General features: G+C 35.2%; 1 protein-coding gene across 25 annotated transcripts in view; it reads right to left on the bottom strand.

Annotated features, from left to right (window-relative positions):
• Positions 1–2,439: 2,439 nt before the first annotated feature.
• Positions 2,440–27,743, bottom strand: part of LOC125648149 (pleckstrin homology domain-containing family A member 7-like) — a 54,394-nt gene continuing 29,090 nt past the window's right edge. For 5 of the 25 annotated variants that reach the window (XM_048875074.2, XM_056139532.1, XM_048875081.2 and 2 more), the window contains 20 exons: positions 25,254–25,949; positions 23,983–24,074; positions 23,135–23,230; positions 22,816–22,940; positions 22,175–22,271; positions 21,474–21,575; positions 21,055–21,189; positions 20,853–20,933; positions 20,264–20,413; positions 16,333–16,440; positions 15,374–15,545; positions 13,033–13,235; positions 10,281–10,383; positions 9,340–9,447; positions 8,673–8,710; positions 8,067–8,570; positions 7,653–7,733; positions 6,858–6,991; positions 6,428–6,576; positions 2,440–4,318 (listed from right to left, as the gene is read on the bottom strand). In XM_048875074.2, coding sequence (XP_048731031.1) covers positions 4,164–4,318; positions 6,428–6,576; positions 6,858–6,991; positions 7,653–7,733; positions 8,067–8,570; positions 8,673–8,710; positions 9,340–9,447; positions 10,281–10,383; positions 13,033–13,235; positions 15,374–15,545; positions 16,333–16,440; positions 20,264–20,413; positions 20,853–20,933; positions 21,055–21,189; positions 21,474–21,575; positions 22,175–22,271; positions 22,816–22,940; positions 23,135–23,230; positions 23,983–24,074; positions 25,254–25,949 — 3,329 coding nt within the window. In that variant the 3' untranslated portion in view covers positions 2,440–4,163. Of the gene's footprint in view, positions 4,319–5,427; positions 5,465–6,263; positions 6,283–6,427; positions 6,577–6,857; positions 6,992–7,652; positions 7,734–8,066; positions 8,571–8,672; positions 8,711–9,339; positions 9,448–10,280; positions 10,384–13,032; positions 13,236–15,373; positions 15,546–16,332; positions 16,441–20,263; positions 20,414–20,852; positions 20,934–21,054; positions 21,190–21,473; positions 21,576–22,174; positions 22,272–22,815; positions 22,941–23,134; positions 23,231–23,982; positions 24,075–25,253; positions 25,950–27,743 lie in introns of all 25 variants that reach the window. The other 20 variants (XM_048875085.2, XM_056139536.1, XM_056139538.1 and 17 more) reach the window with 16 other exon arrangements.

Here is a 27,743-nt window from a genome sequence, read left to right as displayed (position 1 = left end):
TATTAAAACTAAATGGATATTTAGAAAGATCAGGTAATCCTTTACTAAAATTGTAAATTTGATGATCCCTGGGTTAGGGGTTTTGATATCAGGGTGGAGCGAAAATGGTCAGTTATTAAATGTGTGAACAATAGAAATTTTTAACTTCTTGATAACTGCCATTCAAATTTGGTGATCTTTGGAACAAGGGGGGCATAAATTGTAAATTTCAGGATTCCTGGGACCTTAGGGGTAGGGAAAAAACTGTCCAGTTTTCAAAAATCTTCTCTAGAACTGCACGTTTAAGAAAAACTAAATGCATAATGATGTAGAGCAGGAAAGCTACCAAAATTGTAAATTTCATGATACCCGGGGTAGGGATTCTGACCCCAGGGTGGGGCCAAACTTGTTATGTAGGATACTGTGTAAAATTTAAATGCATACTTGGGAATAGCAGAAAAGGATGTACAAAAGTGAATTTCACAACCCATGGTTTTGACTCTAGGATGGGTCCAAATTAGTCATATCTGTTAATGTTAATACAAATACATAATAATTATATTATGTGAAGCCTTTCATCAGTGTATGCACTTTTGAGGGCATTGAAGTATTAAGAACACATCTCATTTTATACTGTTGCTGAAAATTTGAATTTAGCTTAAATATTCGAAACAGGAATTTTTTTTCTAGATTTCATAGCCCTTGGGAGTAGTGATACTCTTTCATTAGTACTCAGGTAACTGATAAGGCCTGTGGGCCTCTTGTCATTTGTGAACTTTTCAGGCCAGAATTTCTTTCTCGGACATTTTTGCTTAAAGATGTAAAATACCTTTTAGTCTTTTTAGGTCACTTTAATAACCCGGGGTGACCCATTGCTATTGGTCTGCCTTCGTCGTGCATTAACAATTGAATATCTCTAACTTCTTCCTGATAACTACCATTCCAATTCTTTCCCAAGTTTGGTATGAAGCATCTTTGGGATGTGAACAAAAATTGTACATTTCAGGACTCCTGCACCCCCAGGGCCTTGGGCGAAAATTGATCAATTTTCAAAAAACTGTTAGAAGAGGCCTATGGGCCACATCACTCACCTGAATCACCTTGGCCCATATTTAAAGATTTTCCTATATATATATATTCGCATGTAAAACTTTGATCCCTATTGTGGCCCCAACCTACACCCGGGGGCCATAATCTTTACAAATTTGAATCTGCACTATGTCAGGAAGATTTCATATAAATGTAATTTCTCTTGCCGAGTGGTTCTTGAGAAGATTTCCCCCTAATATTTGTAAAACTTTGATCCCTTATTGTGGCCCAATCCTACCCCCGGGGGTCATGATTTGAACAAACTTGAATCTGCACTATGTTAGGAAGTTTTCATGTAAATGTGTGTCCTGGCCCAGTGGTTCTTGAGAAGAAGATTTTTAAATGACCCCACCCTATTTTTGTGATTATCTCTCCTATATATTTGCATGTAATACTTTGATCCCCTATTGTGGTTCCAACCTACCCCAGGAAGTCATGGTTTTAACAAACTTGAATTTGCACTATGTAAGGAAGCTTTCATGTAAATTTAAGCTGGTTCTTAAGATTTTTAAATGACCCCACCCAATATTTGTAATTATCTCCCCTTTGAAAAAGGCATGGCCCTTCATTTGAACAAATTGGAAAGCCCTTCACCCAAGGATGCTTTTGGCCAAGTTTGGTTGAAATTGGCCCAGTGGTTATGGAGAAGAAGTTAAAAATGTGATAAGTGTACAGACTGACAATAGGCGATTAGAAAAGCTCACTTGAGCTTTCATCTCAGGTGAGCTAAAAACTAAATGCAGTCATTAAAGGCAGAAAGGCCTCCGCCAAAATTTGTAAATTTCACAATACCTAAGGTAAAGGTTGTGACTCCAGGGCAGGGTCAAACTTGACAGAATTGCCTAGGCCTGCTCACTGAAATTGTCCTGCCGTTGATTGGCGAGGGTGATTATAATGGTAATTGACCAAATCGTACCAGTAAATAGGTTGGAGGATGGCAATATAACAGGGTTTTACATAGCAAGGAAAATGGGACTTTGAACTTTTTTGGCGATATGTGGGGGGGTGGTGGGGGTGGGGGGCGCAATATAGCAGGGGATCACTATACATTATTCCCCATCCCCCACCCCCCGACATTCTACATACATGTTATATCAATTTGTGCAGAGTTGTCATTCCTGATCAGGCAGTTGAAGTATTAAATTAATAGACCGACAAGGTATACTGTAGATATATAAATGTTAATTCCTGTTTCAATTATTTCATAGGAATTCGTCGAGTAAAAAAAATATAGAGTAGCAGCCCCTTAATATCCGCGTTTTAAAACAACAGGACAATTAGACCAATATCGGCAGAGCAGAATGGGACTACAAGTTTGCACTCTGTCCGTCCATCATGCATTCATCAAGTAATTTGTCAACAAGACACAAAGTTGTTTCTAAAATAAAATTTATTTTTCATATATTTAAAAAAAAAAAAATATATGTATATATATAGAATTTATAAAATATTATAAAGTTATCAATTTGTAATTGCAACAATTAAACAATATCGTGATGTAAATGAAATGAAAAAATATACATGTACACATGCTTACTTCAACTACTATACTTGTGCTGTACTTTCTGACAGATCAACTTCAGAAGCACAACACTCATTTCTATAGCTAAACCCACATGTTAATTTTAGTCCACACCAAGATAATACCTAAACAGACTTGCGTGTACGGATACTTATGTAACTGGCAATGTATGTAAATCATGACAAATCAGCATTAAACACCATTTTTGATTCAAATACAATGTTAACTGCTTCAATGTACAAAAACATATATAAACATTTTTAGATATAAATCGGGCAAATTTAACGTATTGTGGCAGCATAACAACGCAACAAAAATCATCGATGTCAAATAAAATTTCATAGAAATAGATATCTAACAACTTCAAAAATCACAAATTAACAACCACACGTATATATCAAATTACATGAGAAATTGATATACATAGAGTAATGAAAACTTTTAACAAGATAAAAAACATAGCATGCATCTTGGGAGTAAATTAGGATTCTAAGGAATGTGCTTATTGAAAAATCCAGAGACAGAAATTCAGTGTCTATTAATGTGGAATGTGGTCTTCACAACCTAATAATTTCTCATGAGATTCAAGACCGAATCTACAACATTTAATAAAAATCATGACAGCACCAGTACTATAACAAAATATCTTCACTTCTTACAATATATAACCAGATATGTCATCACAAATAGGATACTAAGTGATTACATTTCTATTAGAAAGTCTAATAATCTCAAACAAAAAATAGCTGCTTATGAGGTAGTATACATAACACACAAAGCAGGGTCTATACAAAGCAAAATACACAAGCGCTGTGACTAAATGATACACTGCTAGAACATCTACGTGTTCAAACATTTCTTTGGTTCTGTTAACATTTATATTCTTTTGTACAATGTAATTCCTGCTTTACACTTATCAATAGTGCAAAATGTTTTTTATTTTATAAATCCATGAATATCATCCTTACGTCGGAGACGAAGGTCACACTTTTGTCAAGACAGTCTTTTAATCCCTATCCATGTCCCATACCCTCACCTTCCTTAAATTTTCTGGTTAATATAATCAGTGCATGCTAGTACTGTTCTAATTAAAACATTACATTTACATTGACTTTTAGTAGCACTGTTAGTAGAGAGACCCTTTCATCGAAAGGGAGACAACCCAAGACATTACCTGCATTTTATCACAAAGAAAAAAACAAAAGATACACGTACAATGACTCAGTATTGCAGGGAAAATTACACCCCCTTGGACATTCATCATCCGTATTTAGTAACATTTACATATACTTGTTACATCATGAAAACTCAAGATTCATGGATCTATAAAACTTCTAATATCCTTATAAAATATTTTGCCAGAAAATTGAGATATATATTACATGTATTAAGATATCTTTGTGTGATCCCATTTATTGTTCTGTAGTTTACATTTCAAGTTTTCTACCCACAATTTCACTGGAAATGGTAGTGTTTTGTTATTATGTGAACAAGTTTTCCAGTCTGCAGATACTCCGCAATAATATGAACAAGTTTTCCTGTCTACGGTTACGCAGTATCAGGTATGCTGAGATTATATGAACAAGTTTTCCTGTCTACGGTGATGCGGTGCCAGGTATTCGGAGCTTCCCATGGTCTGGTCAACTTCTAGGTCCTCTGGGTCCAGAATTGAATCAGCGACCTTACTGGGGGACCCTGACCAGGTTTTTCTTCTCTTGGCTCTCTCAGCTACAACATGAAAAGGTCACCATTAAAATAAAGGCCACGTACAGTACTTGAATAAATCATTATCATGAAAAATTAAGAAATAAAGTGTTTCTAAGTTATGAAAAATCTTTCCAAATTTTACTTTCCTGTGCAATACATGAACTACATGTATTTTCAAGTTTCAATACTCCAATCCTTTCATAATTATATTATATTACTACATGTACAGTATAAATTATGTTTAAAATCATATCAAGACTTGTATTTGAATAAAGATTATTCTGAACAAGACTAAAACTATTAAAAGCAGATATTTGGATCATGATTAAAGCACTCATTGGTCAATGGTTGGGTGTGTTTAAATCTCCATGGTTAAAGAGACTTGGACAATGTGTAGATAGCAATACATTTTGCAAAACAAAGTACTTGTAATTACTAAATGTATATATTGTATAAAATATTGTCTTAACATAATTACTGTTGATATTTTTAAAAATATGACAGTTAGAATCATGCTTTTATTTACAGTATCTAAATTTGGGATTAAATTTTTCATGCTTTTAATGAATAACTTTTTCAAAAACACAACATTCATGCTTTATCAAATCATTAGCAATCATCTATACAAGACTTAACCCCCAAATGTTAATAAAAATGTTAAATTTGACGAATGAAATCTTTGCTTGAATGAAATGAGCTGCATGTAGTAGTGACAATGCAAAGTAGAACAGATTACAAAACATATTGCAGAACTTCGGATGTGTTACACAGAGATATACTATTAAAGATAATAACAGAACAAAATTATTAATACATACATGTAAGTATGAAAATAACTTTCTTAATCATGTCTTTATCCTATTAAAAACTAATTATTCATATCAAACAGTTCTATAAAATTCACAAAAATAGCCACACAGAAGAATCATAAGATTTAAAACTATGGAAAGTGCACAAAAGCACCAGTGCACTTCATTAAATTTCAGATCCAATCTTTCCCCAACAGACAATTCTACAAAATTGATTTTCATCATTATCAAGCAGAATAGATCAGTGGTGCTGTAAATAGACAACAACCCGTGTTAATCAACCATTCAATTTTCAATGTTCTATAACCATGACAACCTTACCTGTTGTAAAAATCATCAAGCGATTTATTTGTAGATGCTAGAAGAAATTTCATCATAACAATGTCAAAATGATTAGCAAAAATTAATATTGTTTTGCATGCATGATCAAGAATAAAAATGCAATCCTCCTCCCACCTCCCAAATAACCTATAAAAAGGGGAAAATATTTTGTAATAAACTTTAAGAAAACTTTATTTCTAAGCTCATTCTAAGATCATACTAGCTATTGTAAGACACAATACGCAAGTTCCGAGATATCAACTCTTCTGTGATGGAGGTACATTCAGTATTCTGTTGAACGCTTGGGTGGGTACAAGATGTATACAAATGTTATAGACTAGCTATGCAAATAAGGATAAAAGTTATTAAAGCGTAAATTTTGTTTATATCAGCCATTGCTATACAATTAAACTGACCATATGAAGAATAATATTTGTTTGAATTAGGCCATTAAATTAAATATGAATTTATTTTTTATTTCCTCTTCTGCATGAGTGATACTTTAATCAAAGAAAGTTGGCGATTATCAATTTTTATTTGAGCTATTTTATTATCAAATAATCATAAACTTACTAAATTTGTGTGTCCTAGCAGTTTGGGTGGTTGCATGATGTCTGATAATCACCCTTTAGGCAATATATGAAGGTAGCGATAAGCATTTGTACCCACCGCGTGTGGAAGAAAGTATGTTTTGCATCTCACTGTGCGATAGAGTTCCACAAAGGGAAAGAACTATTGGGCAACTCGGAAATTGCGTATTTTACATGCCATTTGATAAACAACAGTCAAGTCAACTTTCAATACATGTATATACTAGCTCTATTTTCCTAAAATACCTTGGGTGGGGGCTAAAATCTAATGTTCATAAAAAATACCACAATAAATTCATATAAAATTTAAAGAGAGTGAGAGAATTTGCAGTATATGTATTGTCAATATTCATGCAATGTGCTCCCAAATATAGAGACTGAAGCCATAGGAATGGGCTTAGGACACATACCAGCTGCCTGTCTCGATTTGAGGGTGACCTGTTTAGCGAGCTCTTGGCTGACTGCCAACAGATGAGCTCGCTTGATCTTCTGCTCATGTGCCTGTTGGTGTATCCCTCCCACCTGACTAACATCTGGCTGGGACAAGGAATGCTGCACACTGCAATAATAGCAAAAATATCAGGGAACTGAAGAACTGAATGTCAGTATACACGAGTGACTTCCAGATGCTTCATCACTAAAGGTTTGCTCATTCTTGTTATATCATATTGATGGTGTTATACAATTTTAAATGTCTTTGTTTGACTGTAAAATGAGATATTTTCACATCACTCCATGTTACAGTATTATATAACTGATACAACCATCAACAACAAAACCATTTCAAAAGCTCAGACTGCTGTTTAATGTCAGCATTTCACTTCCGTTGTTGCTTCTTACCTCGAGTTGGTCAGCAGTCGTTTAATTTTCTCGGCCTTTTCCTCCCGTTTCATTTTCTCCTCCTCTGTGATGCTCTCGTCGTCCGAGTCAGGGACGTACCTCTCAGGAATTTCCACTTTATTGGGCACATACAGCTAACACAGAAACAAGCAATATCCACAACTCAGTCACATGCAACAGAACTGTTTTCGTAACTCCTGTGAATCTGATCTAAGCATTAATACTCGGGACAACTGAAAATTTATCCCTGTGTACCAATAAGAGTGGGGGGTTGACAGAATGTATCATTATGTCTCAAGAGATTCCCAACCCCCCAAGTTTCATCTGTCTTCATTACACATGTTAAATAATATATTCTAGTCAGTTTGGCTAAATAGATTAATGCATACATAAACAGATCACAGGCATGCTTGTGTAAGAGTTACAAAAACATAATGAATACACAGTATAGTACAATGTATGCCTAACTAATTAGAGTACAGTATATGATACAAATGCATACGGTACATTGTATATGATATGTTTACGATGGTACAGTGTATATGATATGTTTACGATGTGTATTTTGACAGGATATACACACATTACCTGCATGCACCATCAGTGTCACAATGTGCAGATGGGAACAGACAGTCAATCAATTTCATGTTACAAAAATTCTGCATTCTTAGGATGTGTTCTATAGACTCCTAGGTCACCTGAACGTTTTAGCAGGAGAGTGCTTCCATTGACTATCTATTCCTATCATTATTAACCTCCACTCACACATCTAACCACACCTGGCATCTCACTTACTATTTCTCGCTCTATGGCCGCCTCGTCCAGCTGCTGCGGAGTCTTCTGGGAACTTTTCACGATGTCTGGAACCATGTCCATCTAAAATCACATTGACATATAGATATCCTAATTATTACACAGTAATTAACTATACTGCTAATTGATGATGTAGTGTTATAAACCAATATAAGCAAAAGAGTCAAGCTTACAATAAAAGCTTACTACATTCTCAGACATATAAACAAAGACATGCAAGTTTTAAACAGTTGTGTCTAAACTCATGCAGTGATGGATTTCACTTCAAAGCTGTTATGAAAATATGAAACATACATGTACTAGCATTCTAATGAAGATCTACTGAGTTACAATGTGTTGGATAAGTTCATCAGTTCTGTCCATCTATCTCTACCAGTGTTTACCAGGTGGACTTACTCTGTTGGTCATGAGATCCCCGGCTGCAGTATTTGGAGATGTGGGTTGAATCAGAGATGTCTCGAGTCTCACTGGTTCACTGCTAGAGATGGTCATATAACGTCCGGTAGGCGCACGCTTCACGTTAAACATTCCCATACTGCTGGGGGTGTTCACTGGTGCAGATCTGTCTGCATCGTCTACTTCATCATGAAATGGAGGCTGGACAATGATTCTGGTTGCCTTGACTACACCATCATTGTTAGGATGATGGAATGAGTTGCTGTTGGAGACGATATTAACAGGAGATTCCACGTGAGTGACAGGGGAGGGGGTATTGGATTGCAGGTGGAAGGGTACAAAAGGTCGAGGCCCCATGAGATGGAGGCTAGAGGAGCGGCGAGAGGATGGAGCAGAGGAGTTGCTAGGCAACACAGAGGACCAAGATTTACTGGAATTTACCGGAGGCAGGTTCTCATACACTGGGTGGTTACCATGAGCACTAGAGGTGGGTGTGTCTTCATTCTGAAACATCACAATTAAATATCAAGGAGTGTTGAGTAGTAAATTTACATAATTTTTTTTATAGGTATCCCATAATTCCATTTTGTCTGTTGATGTATTTACCTGACTTCCTGATGAACTTTTATAATCCCAGGACGGATCTGTGAAAAAGAAAATACTGAGTGAAAAATATGCAGCACAGATTTTATTTCTCTCATGTACATGTTACCAATCAAACGATGTCTTTTAATTAAATGATTTCAGGATTGAATATTTCTCCAATACACACAACAAATTCTTTAATATCAGAAATACTCAAAAAGGTTTGCCATTCCATTTACAAGATTAATTTCTTGTTAAAATCAAGAGTAAAAATTCTATCATATGAGGAAATGGCATAAAATTACATCTGAAATTTTGTTAATTGGAACAGTGAGGGGGAAAAAATCAGTGAATATTTAGAAATTAGTTATTAAAAGGTTGCCTATAGACATTCCGTGTAAATGTGCTGTTTTAAATAGTTTTGCTAAAATTGAAAATGTTACACAACTTGATCTAAAGCTATAACACTACAATATATTAATGAAAGTGTGACACAATCAAAATCGTCAACCAATAAAGCTAGCATTTCACTGCAAATCAGACAGATATACAAGTATATTTGTATCAGTCAAACAATCTGGAGAATTAGGGGTACATTGTAAGAGTTGTCAACCCCCCAGTGTCTGATGGAAGCAGAAAGACAGTGTTGTCACCAAGGCAACGTGACCACAGTGACAGCGGAACTGACCAGGGCTAACATCCTCCCGACGAGTTTTGTGATTTTCTTTGCGTTGTTCTGATTGGCGCTTCACATCTCTAACAGTTAACACTTTTGGTTTCTCTTTGGGTATAATACCTGAAAATTCAAAGCGTTAAGGATATATAAACACCCATCTTACAACTACAAGCTGATGAAGCAGAAATGCTTTCCTGGTTTTCTAATTCAGATCATGGTGCTAATGCTGTTATAAATTAAGGAAATTATGGAAATAAAGGGAAGAGAAAATCAAATGAAACAGTCTGCCTCTCTTAAAATTAAGCTTGCTTCTGATCAGCATAGAGCATTAATTCCACTTCAATGGAATCCTATGATGTACTGCCATGTACTTCTTTTAATACAGAGCTACGACAGACTGTTTGTTTGAAGTCTAATTATAATTGTAAATGCTTGTAAAGCCACCACTTATCAAAGCTGTTTACATAAAAAAAAAATGCATTAATTTTTTGCAAAAACTTGAAAACAAATATCATGCTATTAATACTAAAGAAACCACAAACAACCACTGATCATAAATCCTGCCAAGCTTACAATTTCCTCAAAAGCTTTCTGGATATATATATATACTTATCCTCAGTAATTCTGATATACATTTTAAATGTGCGCATCAAACAAGAATTCATGCAAGTTATGTACAAGTACATGTAAGTATGTACAAGTACATGTAAGTCCTCCATGACTTGTCTTCTGAATACAAAACTTCTCCTGAATACTGGTTTAGCAGATAATAATGTTAATAAATGCATCTGAATCTAAACAGAGTAAAACAAATTGATTCTTGTTAAAAAAAATCATAAAATGTTATTTTCCCCCAACAAGGCATGGCATATTTCCCACGGTGCAGCTGTGTGCAGTGCAATACTCTCAGAGCTAACTATCACCCACAATGTCTGCCACCTAGAACCACATACCAAAGAACCGCTTTGTGTTGTCATCAGCTTCCGAAATGTCCCACTGTTCATCGTTCACTGGACCTCCTCCAGGAGAAAGGGAGGAGCTCTCAAGGGATACACTCTGTTAAATAAAAATCAAGACTTGTCTCTACCAACCATACAAAATACAATCTATGTGATAACTCAGTCATTTCTTTTATCAACTGGTACTGATAAACGGTAACATTCTAAATAATGTCGAGTTTTCCCAATTTTGAGGCTAGAAATGCCCAGTAACAAACTGCTATGTGTTAGTAATTTGAAGCTCGTAATTTGCTTTGCATGAAACATTGTACAAGTTAAATAATTTTTTCAATTTCTATTACATAAAGGTTTTAAAAAAATGGTGCTTGTTTCTAAACATGTAAACAATTCTTTAAAATATGGTTTTACATTCAGTGCTAATTTCAAAACAAATGCCATTTGTTGGAAATGAAAGAAATCTTCCAATTTGTTCTATTTTGATGTTATTTTTCATAACTAATGGGTGTCAGTTCCATTCCCATATGGTAGGGGGAAAATGCTGTAACCAAATCATCATTAAAACCAGAAATGTTAACATTTATATACCTCCTTCCTTATATTAGAAACATTGTGACTGTGTGCTAGCCAATGAAGTTCAAGGTAAAGGCTTTGATATGAATATCCATAGGGGTCATCCACTAGTCATGACCAATATACAAGTTACTAAAACTGTCAGGTGCAAAACTATATCCCTCTGTCCTTAAATGATGAGAATTTAAAAACAAGAGCCCATGGGCCACATCGCTCACCTGAGCAGCAGTTCCTAGCAATAAACAAGCTTGAGCAAAACTATCATTATCCATGTAGCTTGGTTCAGAAATTTTTTTTCCAAAGATAATGACCAAAAATTCCTTAATTATCAAACTTAATTATTAAACTTGACAACAGCTTCATTAAATATCAATCATATGCCCTTGTAGATGGGTATGGTCTTTCATATTAACAAATTTCATCTAAGGATGCTTTGAGTCATTTAGTTTGGTTCCCTTCACATGTAAAACTTTGATCCCCTATTGTGGCCCCATCCTAACTCCCAGGGGTCATGATTTTTACAAACTTAAATTTCCACTTTGTCTGGAAGCTTTCATGTAAATTTCAGCTTTTCTGGGCCAGTGGTTCTAGAGAGATTCTTTTCATAAAATACCCTCACCCTATTTTGTTTTTGCATTTTTGTGATTATCTCCCCTTTGAAGGGAGCATGGCCCTTCATTAGACCAAACTTGAATCCCCTTCACCTAAGGATGATTTGTATCAAGTTTGATTGAAAGTGGCCCAATGGTTCTGGAGAAGTAGTTATTCCTATATATCAGCATGTAATAATTTGATTCCCTAAAGTGGCCTCACTTTACCCTCAGGGTCATGATCTGAACAAATTTGAATCTATTCTATACCAGAAAGCTTTCACTTAAATCTCCACTCTTGCAGCCAGGTGGTTCTTGAGAACAATATTTTTAAAGATTTTCCCTATATATTCACATGTATAACTTTGATCCCCTATTGTGCCCTGTAGTCCAAGGTCAACAGTTCTGGTAACAAAAGAAATGTCTTCTAATGAGGTATCTATATTTGAAACATCAAAGCCCTATCACTCTTGGTTCAAAAGATATAACCAAGGTTAAAGTATTCGAGCAGTAGGTCAAAGTTCAAGGCAAAGGTCATTAGGTCAAATGTTTTCTACCAAAACAAAGGTCTTTTCAAGGGGCATCTATATGTAAAATATCAAAGCCCTATCCTTATTGGTTCAAAAGATATAGCCCAGGTTAAAGTTTTTAAAAAGTAGGTCAAGTCTAAGGTCACAAGGTCAAAAGTCTTGGTACTACAACTAAAGTCTCTTTATGAGGCATCTATATGTGTAATATCAAAACCCTATTCCCCTTGTTTCAAAATATATAGCCCAGATAAGTTTTTAAAATGTAGGTAAAAGTCCACAGTACAGGTCACTAGGTCAAACGTCTTGGTACCAAATGTCTCTTCATAAGGCATCTATATGTGAAATATCAAAATCCTATCCCCCTTGGTTCAAAAGATATAGCCCCGGTTAAAGTTTTTTCCTAAAAGTGTGATGCTGACGTCATGACAATAACTCTCCGGACAGTCATCCTGGCGAGCTAAAAAATAATTACAAATCTCTCCAAGGCCAAAAAATAAAAAGAAATAAAAATTAATAAATAGTTTCTCAGGTCAAAATTTCAAATTTATATGATGAGGCAGGCGTGTATATTTTTTACTTGGCTGTAGCATGAGTTATCTTTCCTTTATATGTTGACTGTAGAATGAGTTAGCTTCTTACTTATGTCTAAAACATGTATAATAAGCAATGGGATTTTTATTTTCATAAAAAAATAGTTTCACATTACTTACTATTAAATTTATACTACTATTCCTAAACACTTGCCATAAAATAGAATGCATTCAATAATCATTTAATCAAAAAAAAGATACAATTTTATTAAAACCTTCTGAAATTTTACATGCATATCTATAAGATAAGAGTTGCCTCAATTACCTATTAAATAAACAAATATAAATTGAAACAAATTTCCATGCAGTCCTTTCTCAACTGGTGCAGTGGGGCCTGAGAAACTTATGATTAATTCTTTTGGGCCTAATATAGGATCACTTTAATTTTAGGCAGAATACAATTGCCCAAGAGAGCAATACTTTACCATTACACACTACTAAATTGAGATTAACAATGTATCCTTACAGTTTGGCTAACCAATGTTTCATATCTCGCTACATCAGTCTCAGACATCTCCGGTGGGTAGCCTCCCCTTGACAACGAGCCGTAACCATGGAGCACCTGCTGGATTTGTGACAGGTCTTTAGAATCCCCAGTATCCAAATCTGTCTCCATGTAGGTGCTGGGCAGCTTCTCTACTGCCTTGTTCCTGTTTGTCTTTGGTGCATCTGAAATCAAATAATGATTATTGTTCTTGAACTATTGTAATATGCTTTTTGAAAATACAATACTCCACTTTAGACCAAAATCATAATAGTTTATGCAGGCAATGAAATTAGGGGGAAATACTCGCTAAATGCGAGTTAAAAATTGACATAGCGAGTGCAAAATCACGAGTGATCGCAGCTTTTTCCGAGTGAAAAACCCCCCCGATCTTTTTTCCGGATTTCCTTGGTTTATTGACTGTACTTTGAAGTTTACAATAATTTTGTCTTGTGCATAGAAATGCTTTACAGAATGAATATACAAGTATTGAAAAAGTAAACGTTGATCGAATAAATAACTAAGGCCAAGGTCATCTCAGTCAGTGATGTCGAAGATGGCCTACTTCATGCACACTTCGGGCGTCTCAGAGACCTCTGATTTAAATAGCAAGCATGTTGATGTCGTCAGTGTTTACATGAAACAACACATGAAAGTGTTAGTGTCACGCTTCACGCAGTGTCCTTCTGTAGTCTATAGTCAAACACTTAAGAGTTCGTGGGTTTTTTTCAACTAGAATTTTTTAGATGAAATTTCCAAAAGTTTTGAAGATATAGTTTGAATTGACGCAAACAGTCTTCAAGATTTCAAACCACATGATGTTGTAAATAGGTGGTAGATCTCTGGACAGCGAGTTCGCCGCACAAGTGTACCCTATGACCCTCATCATGCACCAATGATACATGTATGTTGTCTGATAATTCATTACAATTTAAATGAAAGAATTCTCAACATTATTTTTATCATTGCACTTTAAAGAAGATTTTTAAAGATTTTCCCTATATTTTGATATAGATACATGCTTGTTTTCTTAAATTCCTGTAAAACAGCAATCGATTGAAAAATGCTAGTAAAAGCTTAATTTTGCTAGTTGGAAAATAATCCACAAGCTAAAATTTGCTAGTAGTGAAAAAAGTTAATTTCGATCCCTGGTTTACGAGTATAGTAAAATGTATGTTTTAAAATACATTATAATAATAATATTTATTTATATAGCGCCCTATATGACTATAAATAACCACTCTAAAGCGCTGCACACAATAAAAATGATACAGCATGTTATAAAAGTAGTAAAAGGAAATTATGATAGCATTAAGACAGATAATATCAAAACAATGCTAGAAAAACATCAATAATGTGAAGTAAAACATTGATACAACTGTCCTTTTGGGACTAATACCCCCCGCGAGGCACACTATACAAGGGTTGTCCCAAAATTACGTGGACTGGGCTTATAACTTTTAAAGTATTCGATTTAATTCCATAAAACTGCTATATATCATAAATTATTATATAGCTAATAAATAGTCTACTATAAAATCTGCGTAAAATCTAGAGAATGTTAGTGTTCAATATCCTGAGAATTTATTGAACGCTAACTTTGCATTGCGTAAATTGTATGCGCCCGAAACATTCCGAGTATGAGCGTTCAATATTGACGTTACCGTCACGACGTAAACAAGCCAAAATGGCAGACGACGGTCCTCCGAATCTGACAGAGCTGGTATTTGTTTTACTGTACTTAAATTATGATGTCCCCATTCACAAAATCAGTTTGCCTCATGCATTTATGACGGGTTAAATATTGAACAGTTAAGAAATGCATGTTGATATTGCACACTGCCAATATTGATGAAATCTCGTCTATTTTGGAGTATTTTGAGTGAAAAGGGATATAATTTAACGACTAAATACTTTAGCTATATAATAAAAGGGTTATTGAACTTATATTGGTGAATATCGGCACTCGTTGGCTGTCAAAATGCACTCGCAAGCTCGTGCATTTTCACAGCCAACTCGTGCCAATATTCACCAATATAAGTTCAATAACCCTATAGTATTCCATTGTTTGTTTGAGGGGGTATAATTATGCATCAAAGATAATTGTAAAACCAGGGTCAATAACAGTGTACATTATTGCACTATACTAAATAACAAATATTGTTTCACATATATGGCTCCTTTCTGTAGTTTCAAAGTTAAGCTTTTATCAGAAATCTTTCAAAAAGCAAATCTGGTCACCTGTCAGTTTTACATGCATGGTATCATGTGTGAAATATGACAGTTCACAATTGATTTTCCATGTTTTTAATTTACTATGAACCTTTCTCAATTTTGTCTAGCATGTTTTCCAACCCTCCTCCTGAAGACGATCTCCTGAACTGTTTCATGGCTTCTGACAGCTCAGCTTGCTGCTCAGTCAGTCCGACCATCATGTCCTGGACACGAGCCAAGTCCTTCTCCATCTTCACTTTGTTCTTGTAATTTTCTTCAGACTACAGAAGAAATTCCTTACACTTTACATACATACAGTAAAACAGAGTTACAGCAAACACACTTATAATGAATTCACACTTACAGTAAAACATGGTTACAGTGAACACACTTATAATGAATTCACACTTAGGCCAATTCAACTTAATTAGTAGATTATCATCCAAGGTCAGCAAAAAGTATGGGGCGGGTGGGTGGATTTTATTTTTTAATTTTTATTTTCTGGGAAAAATATTAAAGACAAACGAGTTTTTTCCCCCAACAGATCCGCATCATTTAATGGCAGATGGATATCAATCTATGCTATTTTCATACACTAATTTCAGATTAATCTTTAATTTAAGGATATAACAGAAATATACCTAACTTCTTTAAGATTTACGTCTGTAAGAACGTGAGAAATTAAGAAAACCATATAAATCTATTTTCTTCACGTGACTTTTCACGTTCCTATACCGGAAATGTAAACAAGAAGTGTAAATATCAGAGTCGTACATGAAAATATTCCGGAAATCGCAAGTTTCGCAAAATAAAAAAAATCAGGGCAGGCCAATTTTTGAGGGGCGGGCGGGGATGATAATCTATCAATTAAGTTGAATTGGCCTTACAGTAAAACAGGGTTACAGCAAACACACTTATAATAAATTCACACTCACAGTAAAACACAATTACAGAAAACACACTTATAATGAATTCACGCTAACAGTAAAACACACTTATAATGAATTCACGCTAACAGTAAAACACACTTATAATGAATTCACCCTGATATTCTCCAAGAAAACATACCAGAGAAGGAGCACTCTTGCTACGATTGAGTTCACCATGAACTTTTGACCTCAAAAGAGCCACCTCATGTTCCACTTTGTTGTTTTCTGCGGTTGTTTCTTCCAGGGCCTACAATGATAAAACGTTCAGATTTATTGAATGAAAAATTCATGCATACTGAAAACGCATCAAAAGACAACTACAGTCAACTCTCGATAAACCGCCACCTTTTGTTCTTATGAAATTATGGCATTATAACGAATTTGGCGATGAATTGAATTACTGCCATCTTGAAGAAATAGAGTTACCGTTCTTTTATATGTAAGAGTTATCTTTTGTCCTTACTTACATAAACCACATAAACAATGATTTGCAATATCCTGATGGGTACATTTTGGATGATGTTCTTGGTACATAATGATTTGCTTTTTCTCATCGAAATTTAACAGGACCCTCTTTCGTGGCGAAACCATAGCTAAATTGAAATGTGTTTCTATGATGTATAAACAACTTGACTACAGTTCATCTCCAGTAATTTTCTTGTTTATTCAATACAGCAATTACTGGGATCCTTCTGTCCAGGTGTACGCCGGAGATCGATAATGACCAATTTACTGCTTCACTGACCACGTGCACCTATGGCGGTTTATCGAGAGAATTAACACGGTGAAATAGACTTTTGTAATGAAAACACTGTGGCAAATGGCGATAGCGAATTTGGCGTTTTAACGAGAGTTTTAAGTAACAGGAAAAATATTCCTAGAAAAATGTGGCGTTATAACGAAAATGGCGATGAATTGAGTGGCGATAATTCGAGAGTTACCTGTAGTTGCAAATTGTATTCCGAATTCAATTGTTTTCACATGTAAGCATAGTGTTAAAAGTACATATACAGTCTATTCTGCTTATAATGAAGTTGCTTATTGTCACAATTTGTGATAATGACATGGAAATAATCCCTAACTGCAAACCGTTCTTTGAGATTGATAAAGAGTATGTGCAAATAAGTTTATTATCATGCTCACCAATTATGCAAGTAACATCTACACCCATACACAAGCATGCACACATACAACACTCATACAAATAACAAACAACCCCCCCCCCAGAAAACAAAAAAAAAAAGAAAGAAGAAATTACAGACGATTACACGTGTACCCGACCAAAGCTAAATGTTAAGTTATGTTGCTTTATGTAGGAAAACCAGCAGACTTGTCTCTTGAATTCGAAATAGGTTACACAGGAAGGCGAAACAAAATATGTTGACTAAAGAGTTACCACACTTTACACAACACAGTCGTTGACTGTCCTCATACATGTCCATCATTAGCTCAATGTTTCTGTAGCCGTAAACGTATTTCCTGTATTTCTATTCAGGTCGTTCTTCAACGCTGTTCATCAAATACCTTAGAGCGCCAAAATATACATGTTGCAAGCACTTGCTCGAGCCATACAATACACACAAAGCTGGTCACCGCTGTTGAAATGCTCATAATTGTGTTCTCACTTTCCACACAGGAACACCATTTGAACATTTGAACTACATGTACATACAATGCAGGCCCAGTAAACCACACAGGTAAAACTCTCGACCACACAGGTCTATCATTTTCACACATTGGAAGGACACACCTTTACACTTCCACGGCTTGATCAGAACTAACACGTAAGCATTTACAAACCGTCTGACAGCCGTGACCAGCTATCTGTAACGGCTATATGGTGAGAACAAACTATGGAGCGAACAAACTATGGAGTGCCATAACAAGTATAAAAATCAGTATATGCACCCAGGGGTGCATGAGCCGAGTTGCATGGGATACATTGTAAAGCCAGGAATGACGTGGTATATTTATAATTGTGAAGAACTAATTTCAGTTTTAAACTTTTCGAGTTACTGTCCAGAAACCATATTTGTCTGAAGTTTTCAATCTATATTCGGTCACTGTGACCTTGACCTTTGTTCTCCAAAATCAATAGGGGCCTTGCTTTGCTGGTATCCAACAATATATCCAAGTTTCATTTGATTCAAATTAAAAAATTTCGAGTTATCCTCCGGAAACCAAAATCCTTTTGGAATTTTAAATCTATTTTCAGTCACTGTGACCTTGACCTTTGACCTATTTTCTCCAAAGTCAATAGGGGTCTTCCTTACCTGGTACATAACAATATCTTCAAGTATCATTTGATTCGGATTTAAACTTTCTGAGTTATCATCCGGAAACCAAATATTTCTGCAATTTTCATTTTATATTCGGTCACTGTGACCTTGACCTTTGACCTTTTTTCTCCAAAATCAATAGGGGTCTTCCTTACCTGGTACCCAACAATATATCAAAGTTTCATTTGATTTGGATTAAACTTTCGGAGTTATCATCCGGAAACCAAATTTTCCTGAAATTTTCGGTCACTGTGGCCTTGACCTTTGATCATTTTTCTCCAAAATCAATAGGGGTCTTCCTTACCTGGTACCCAACAATATATCAAAGTTTCATTTGATTAGATTGTAAACTTTTCGAGTTATCATCCGGAAACCAATTGTTGACGCCCAACCGCCCGCCCACCCGTATCACCAAACCAACTTCGTTGCAACTCGGCTAATAAAACAAACTCAAATTGTGACACTTATACTGAACAATCTGTTATATTGAAGTTCTTTATATTGACCTATCTGTTACACTGAAGTCGCTAATATCTAATTATCTGTTATATTGAAAATCACTTATATTGACCTATCTGTTTCATTGAACTCCCTAATATTTAACACTTATCTGTTCCATTGAAGTCACTAATATTTAACTATGTTATATTGAAAATCACTTATATTGAACTACAGTGAAATTTCTCTAAACTGGCCGGCTCTCGGACCGGAAAAAACGGCCGGTTTAGAGGGATGGCCGGTATACCGAGAATTAAAGCAATTATAGACGTTTTATCTCAATATTCACAAAGTAGGTACTGTTCACTTCGATCTGGTGATCTATGATCAATTATCGATGGAGATTAAATTAGTCCGCTTGTACCTAAAGGTAATTATGATTACAAGAAATATTCTCGCTGAAATCATCTAATTTTAAACTGAAAATCTATAACAGGATACATAAAGAAAACACAGAGGCTTATTATTGGAATTCCTCTTACCTATAAAAACTGTTTACATTCATCGCTTATGTCATTAACAATTTTGTTTTGACGTTTTTAAAAAGTACAGTAGTAAATATGAAATTGTAATTTGAATATTTCTTTGGAATTTTAAATCTATGGAAACCAAGAAAATTAATCTATCTTTAAATAATCATGATTAACAGTCATATGGATTTGTTCTTTATTAACTACCGCTTATATCCATAGGATAGTATGGTGAAACAATATGGCGTTTGATACTGTATTCATTCAATATGTTCCTAACTGATTAGCTAAGTGTCAATTAACACCCTTGACAGCACAGGTGAACAATAGAAATTAAAGAGGCCAATAGTGTTTTTCACCCCTCCAGTTGATAATTTCCCACCTGGCCAATTGGTCAGTCAATTTGCACACCTGGATGATCTTGATCAACCTCTGGCCAAAATTTTCTTGTCTTCAAAAAGTGGTATATTAAGGATAAATTACACATGTTTGTTAACAAATGTACTTTAAAAAGTGGCCGATGTCTGGTTTTCAGGGGTGGCCACTTTTGTAAGACTCTCTTTGTAAGGAAATGTTAAGATTTCTGCCGGGACTTTGAAAATCGGCCGATATTCAGGGAAAACTGGTTTTCTGAGGGGCCGGTTTGGAGAAGTTTCACTGTATCTGTTATACTGAAGTCGCTAATATTTAACTATCTGTTATATTGAAAATCACTTATATTAAAGTTGTTATACTGAAGTTGCTAATATTTAACTATCTGTTGAAATCTGAATTTCAATATATATCTATTGTAAACTGTTGATATATATACACATGTATTGACCTTGGATGCTTCTGCCAGATAGTGCATGACCCTGGAAAGTTCCTTCTCTATCGTCCTCTGCTGCTGGAGGAGATTATCAAGGTCACGAGGGTTGTCTCGAGTCATGTCCTGCTGCCTTAGGATTCCATGTAGAGCTTTCTCTAGTAAGTCCTGCAAATTCAAGTACATTCATGATATGTCCTCACTGACTGATCCATCATCAAATCATGCAATAACAAGAGTACCGCAAACGGTACAGCACCCGTCAGACAGTGAAATTCAACCTGTAAGCACATTATGCACTCTGAATCTGTATTTCTCGGACGGGTAATTTGTGACAAAATTTCAGGGCAATACCTGTATCCATAATGAATTTTATTTTTTGAAAACTGTTTGACCTACTTTTAGCCCTTAAGTAAGTCATGGTGTACCAATCCAGCTGAAATGCAAACTCACTCTTACAATTCTTGAGGGAGATATTGTGACCAAATTTCAAAGCTGTACATGCATCCGTTACTGAAAAATGTCTGGAAATCAAGACCTCAGACAGTACCATAAGACAATATGTCGCGTCTTTCTACAGGCATATAAAAACAAAACTGCCACTGACCTTGTCTTCCTGGTAACTGATGACCTTGAAGGAGTGTTCCTGAAGCATACGATCAAGTTCATACAACCTCTCCAACTTCTCCTGAAATTAAACACAAACCACATACAAATCCATACAATTATTACCAGAATGCTACCCTTGAATTACAAAATAGCTGAAGATTTCATTGCCCTGAGGACTTCTCTTCAGCTTGTCTGCGTACCTCCAGATCTGCCTCATCTTTCGTCAGCTGTTGGATCTCCTCCCTCATCGTCTGCACCATCTCCTCCTCCTGGTGTTTACGAGAAAATTCTATCATTTTCTTGGGAGGCGTATACTCCTCCGGAGAGAGTAAGTGCTGCAAAAGAAACCAACAAACACTAATACCATCCCCATTCCATCATTATACCAATCCTGTTTATTCAAACAATACTTTATTCTGCAAAACACAACATACCCTAACACTATCCCCATTCTATCATTACACCAATATTTTAACATGTAAAACACAATCAGGATTAGGCAGCAGGCAGAGCCTATATAAGCCCTCTCTTGTTGAACTGTTAACAGAGAGATATTCTATTCCTCGTGTGGTTCGCAATAAATACTGGACTTGTAATTGCATATGAATCACTAACTGACCTTTCTGTACTGGCTGGCCATCATGAAGTTGTCACCTCCATATAGACTACCCATGTTGACCATGTTGTGGACCAAGTTAACAAGGGGTCTGTACACCTCCAACTGAAAACAGAAATAATTCTTATAAAATTCTGTACACCTCCAACTGAAAACAGAAACAAATCTTATAAAATTCTGTACACCTCCAAGTGAAAACAGAAACAATTCATATAAAATTCTGTACACCTCCAAGTGAAAACAAATAATTCTTATAAAATTCTGTATACCTCCAACTGAAAACAGAAACAATTCTTATAGAATACATGAAGCACTTGCTGAGGGCTTCACACGTCGGAATTCTACCTGCTACTTCAGTCTTTGTCAGTAAATACTAAATAGGTGCTTTTCCCTAAATCAAAACTCTACCTAAATGGAGAAGTTGGTACACACAACTGAAAACTCTGTATCTACATGAAGTACATTAAGATATATCACACTGTCTGGTGGAAGTTCAGTTCTTGCTTGTTTCACTGGGATTTGATTTAACTTTTTTTTCTAGTTAACCCATAACAATAGACATTTTTAGATGCACTTGATTTAGTGGAGGGTCTCTTCCACCAAAGACACCAAGAGCATACACCGCCAAATGTATATACATTTACAATAGTTTAGTACACACAACATACAAATCAAAACTCATCTACATGAAGCAGTTACTATACCCTGTTCTCTACGTCTTCCAACTGATGCTTCAGTCTGATATAATCACAGTGATCCTCCTCCAAACTGGCATCCACAGGACCCCCCGACTGTCGAACTCTACAACAAAAGTGTAACTAACTAGAGACAGGTTCGATACACATTATAGATAGATACTCTTTTGTACACGCATGTTTCTGTATAATACAACAAATGTAACAAACTCATGGGCTATAAACATTTCTTAATAAATAACTGGATGAAAGAATTACAAATATAGCCGTTATCAATGTTAAATACCGTATATCTGGTCATTTTGTGATCGGGGAATATTTAGCACATTTTAAAACATTTAATAGCGGTTCACATTTTCATTTATATGGATAGAAATTTTGGCCCTTTCAATTTTGGTGAATTTTTATCATCCGTTAAAAAAATAAATATTTCTGGTGCAACAAAATTTACCGATGTACGACAGACAGACTTACAAAGTTCGATATTGGAATTTATAGAAGCCTCACATCTGTCTGTATCCGTTTCTAAATAACCTGATTTATATTTATACAGTATCTGAAGTTTATAGAAGCCTCACATCTGTCTGTATCTGTTTTCTAAATAACCTGATTTATATTTATACAGTATCTGAAGTTTATAGAAGCCTCACATCTGTCTGTATCTGTTTTCTGCCGGCCTCCTCTCCTCCAGCCGCTGTCTAATGAAGTTACGGACATTTTCTTCTGCTGCCTGTTCTCTCCTTAATGGTATTAGCATAAGCACCAGCTCATCATGCTAAAAGAGAAATGTCCAAACCAATCAAAGTCTCTCCAAAAATGTTTCAGATAAGCTCCATGCTACCAGTAACAATTTACAGGTGACTGAAGTGAGATTTATTTCCTACACATCTTCTAAGCACTATAATTATAGACCTTTCACACTTCACAACAATAGAAAATTTTTTAAATATGGTACAATATCAGACGTACAGTTTTCCCAATGAGGTCACCGGCCGAGATGCTCATTCTAATCCGACTGCCTCCCAATGGATACTTCTTGTTCAGATTGGGGATTTCTGCAGTCTCCTAATATATAAAAATAACAAATATATAGTCTATCGAATAAATATACAATCTCCTAACCAATAAAAATTACACCAATATACAGTAAAACACAGTTACAGTGAACACATTTATAATGAATTCAAGCTTACAGTGAAGTGATTTTCATTCCCTGTAGTTTTAAAACATAATATAAACTTACTGGATATAACGAATTCTATTTATAATGAATCAAAATAGTTCTTCCCTAGCACTTTGCTATAAACATGTTTTGATGTATAAACAACAAACAGAATAACTGACAGGAACTTTTAATTTAACATTTCCCATTTTGTGTGCTCATTCAGTGTAAGTTTTAGGGACACTGGGGCTTCTTTTGTTTATGATTATGCTACACAGTACATCATGTTGTACTAAAATTAGATATACAATGAAAGATGAGTACTTATACTGTACCTCCTGCAATTACAAAGGTACCCCCAATAACAGTAGTGTATAAATCACTTTTATTTTCCTGTAGATAGTTATACAAAGGTACCTCCAATAACAGTAGTGTAGATCACTTTTATTTTCCTGTAGATAGTTATACAAAGGTACCCCCAATAACAGTAGTGTAGATCACTTTTATTTTCCTGTAGTCATACAATGATCTACTTCTACAAGAAACATAACTTTCACTAATCAAATGTTCACAAATGGCTAGTCTTGCAAAATTTTGCTAAAATGTGATTTACGGTAACAAAAAGATTTTATCCCAAAGTTCCTGGTGTACTTACGATGACTTGGGAGTCCGGCATGTCTGGGTCCTCCTTAACAGTGTGTATCATACCTGTCTGGGGTTTCTTCCCACCCCTTCTCCCTCCAGCATCTGCAAGTCAACATCAATATATAACGACCAGGGAGTCAATATAGTTCTGCACATGAAGGAAGAATGCGTATATATTTTTGTTAGATACTAGATATATATACATGATTACATGTACGATTACATTTGGGGAATGCTTACACTTAAAAAGCATGCACTTTATGTATGGCTGTAAAATAAAGATTCATTATCTACAAAAATGATTACCGAAATACCCAAGAATTCATGCATTCACAACACCCTACTGATTGACATCAACCAAATAGATTTATATTTGACAACACAATGCAAAACACCCTCCACAAAATCATGCACTTCATCAGTATCTCGTCTTCCATCAAACACTCTCTACTTAAATTAATTATGTAATGTTTGCAGTTAATTGATCAAATCCAGTCTATGCCAAAAAACACTAGAGCTAATAATTTTTCTCATGAATTTTTTTTTAAACTAAACTAGCCTACTTACATTGCTGATATTACAATGACAGCACAGTTTGCAGATTTTTAATTTTGCAAGGTTGATCTCATTAAAAATGAATTTTGTTTACAAGAGAATGTACTGCTCACTCACAAATACTAGCACAGAAACTCAAGGATATTTTGGGTTTCAAATGAATGTAAATGTTCATACAAACACCATTTCAATTGACATGGATTTAATATAATGTAATCTTAAACTAAACTGATTAACAGCGATAATTAAGATTTATCTTTAAAATCATTTCCATCAGCTGAGAAATTGTTTATGAATTTTCTTTTTCCCAATCATAGGTAATGGTAGGTTAAATTAGTAAAGTGATGAATGACTAAATCACTGGTACATTTCTTTAAGACTCTGCTTTATGCACAATGAAGGGAGCTGAGAAAGACTTCTATACTGATCACTGAAAGTTCAATGACAATTCATTGTAAAATATGAAACAGATTCAACGTATCCTGGTGTTTAAGAGTTTAAATGCTGGAATAGTAAATTGTTGTTTGGTCTTGTAAATGTGATGTCCATATAACAACATGTTAAGTGTTATCTGGCACAGACTGGTTCACCTACAATTAACTCTGAATAGCTGTTGTGAATATACTATGTAGGTATGTCCCTTGTTGTAAATATACTACAGTGTATGTAGGTACATGTTCCTCACAATGATGTTGCACAAGTCACACCTGCTGATGGTAAGTATACCTGTTCTTTGATTGACAGACTGTGGGTGGGGCCTCTGTGACTCTGACTCCTCCTTCCAGGACACCTGAGAACTTGCTGTGGACAATCTCTTTTTGATGTCTGTCTCACTCTGATCATCATCTGCAGTGTACCTGTAAGTCTCCATCCTGTCAGCAGGATGGACAGTCTGGGGCAAGGCTCCCTCAAAACTATGGTTGGTCAACTTATCATTCATGGGAGCATTCTGTATGAAGAGGTTGTTGACTCTGTTGAGGTTAGGCTCATCCATTGAATTTCTCTGACCGCCTACTTTTCTGGAATTGTCCTGAGGTCCACCAAAGGAATTTCTGGATGTGTCCAATTCCTGCTTCTCCCTTGGATGTCTCGAAAAACTTTGGTCATGGTCTCTACTCTCATTCATCAACAATTCCCTGTCATTCAGTCTTTGCTCAGTCCTATTTTGACACATTACGTTATTTTTATCCATGTCAGACATCTGTCGCTCTACGAACATTTCTTCGCCCTGGAGCTCACTTTCAGTCAGTGGTTGAGACGCTGTGTTGTCAGGACTGCTCATCCGCCTACGAGCCAGGTCACTGGCATCCAGACTCTGGAGAACCTCCTTTGACCCTGACCTTAGCATTGAGGAGGCATGAAACTCCCTAACAATCCTAGGTTCTTCATTAGGGTTATCTATACCTTGGGAATTGATGTTATCTATAAAGTACCATGTACACCCATCTATACACAACATCAAGCAAGACATTATTCTGTACAATCTGTAATGCATCTATATATAAAGAAAAGGCAAAACACATGCACTGTACTGTATCTACATTACCCTACACCACGCTTTACACCTTCATTAATATCATACAGTATTCGTAAACATGCAAAAGAATGAACTGAAAAGGGACAACAGAAAAATCTCCATACTCCATTATGGCAATCTTTTTGAAAATTAAGCAGCTGATAATGAATAATCAAAACTTTTTATCTATACTAATAGTTTACGGTCTTCAAAACTCACTATCCTGACACACAAGGTTAGTTAAGGTAATTCCCCAGACCACGTCAAATAACGTTGGAAACGTTATTCACGAGTCACAAACGTTATCACACATTCAACAAACCCGATGGCATTTTGGTGAATTTTGTAGACTGTATTAGGACTTATTGTTTGAAAGCAAACAACAAAAATTTAGAATTAAAAAACAACAACATACGAATTGCAATAATACAAACAAGCCGGTTTTATACAAGACAACGCTCGGGAGAAAAAATGCTTATAGTTATGTACATCGCGAAGTCATGAACTCTCCATACACATTGCGTTATGACACACAGTTGTTCAGTAATTCCCGTGAGATTTCTGCAAATATTACAGATTATGATGTTAAGGTAGCTCCATCCTCATGTGACTTATCAATATTAATGGTTAAAAGTGGAAAAACTTTATTAATTTCCACTCAATATAGTTTAATTTAATTAATGACCAAAGAAAATGTATATGTTGCCACCTTTTTAAGAATGTCAGACATACTAAAACAGAAGTATACATCAACATCAGAAAATCACACATTTTCGTTAAACAGAATAATAAGAGTAGATAAAAACTTGTTGAAATGACAAAATTTAAATATCAAGTTTTTAAAAAAAAAACACTGCTAATTCATAAATATGTATAGATTAATTGTGGATATTAGGGAAACCAATGTGTAATAGACATCCAGTAGATGAAATTCCAGCATAGGAGTTATTGCCCTTGACAAAAATTTTCAAATCATAAATAATTGATTATCTATGGAAAATATGAACTTTTTCAATATCAATAGTCTACCAGAATTTTTATTATACTCAGTGAATAAAATTTCTCAGAAAGATATATTTCTATCATGCACAAAGTTTAATTTATTAAGATTTTTGCAAAAACCTATGACATCACACGAGGATCGATCAACCTTAAATCGTGTTGCCAACTTTCAAAGTATTTATTGTAGGCCATTTCTTTTGTGTGATTTCTGATCATTAATGATGGGTAGAAATAACGAATCTCCTATTCAACAAAATGCAATTTTTTGTGTGGTACATGTACTGCAGTCACCTATTTTTGTTATGTTTTCCCTATAATTTATTTAAACCTGACAGAATACAATCGATGTCATGATATAAATAAAATATGTACATATGCATAATCTAAAGCTACATATGTATACTGACATCGTAACCCCCCTTGCAAATTTTAAATATTTATTTACACGTACACGACAAAAATTGCTTTCGAGGCCATCCGAATCCATAATAAATGTGCATATACATGTACAATGTATATATGCATATCTCTGTTGTGTCTAATGATGATTTCAGGGTGTTCAATTTAGATCATACGCCGACAGATTTGTCACATATTTAGGCCCTATCTCTAGGCCTAGGTGTCGTACGTTTGTATTCTTGTACGTACAGTATGGATCATGGGTGTTGTAATGTAATTTTCTTTTATCTAAAACACTT

Source organism: Ostrea edulis, chromosome 6, assembly GCF_947568905.1.
Source record: "Ostrea edulis chromosome 6, xbOstEdul1.1, whole genome shotgun sequence".
Lineage (NCBI taxonomy): Eukaryota > Metazoa > Mollusca > Bivalvia > Ostreida > Ostreidae > Ostrea > Ostrea edulis.
The sequence above is the reverse complement of the archived record's forward strand: the minus strand, read 5'-3'. Positions and strand labels throughout refer to the sequence as shown.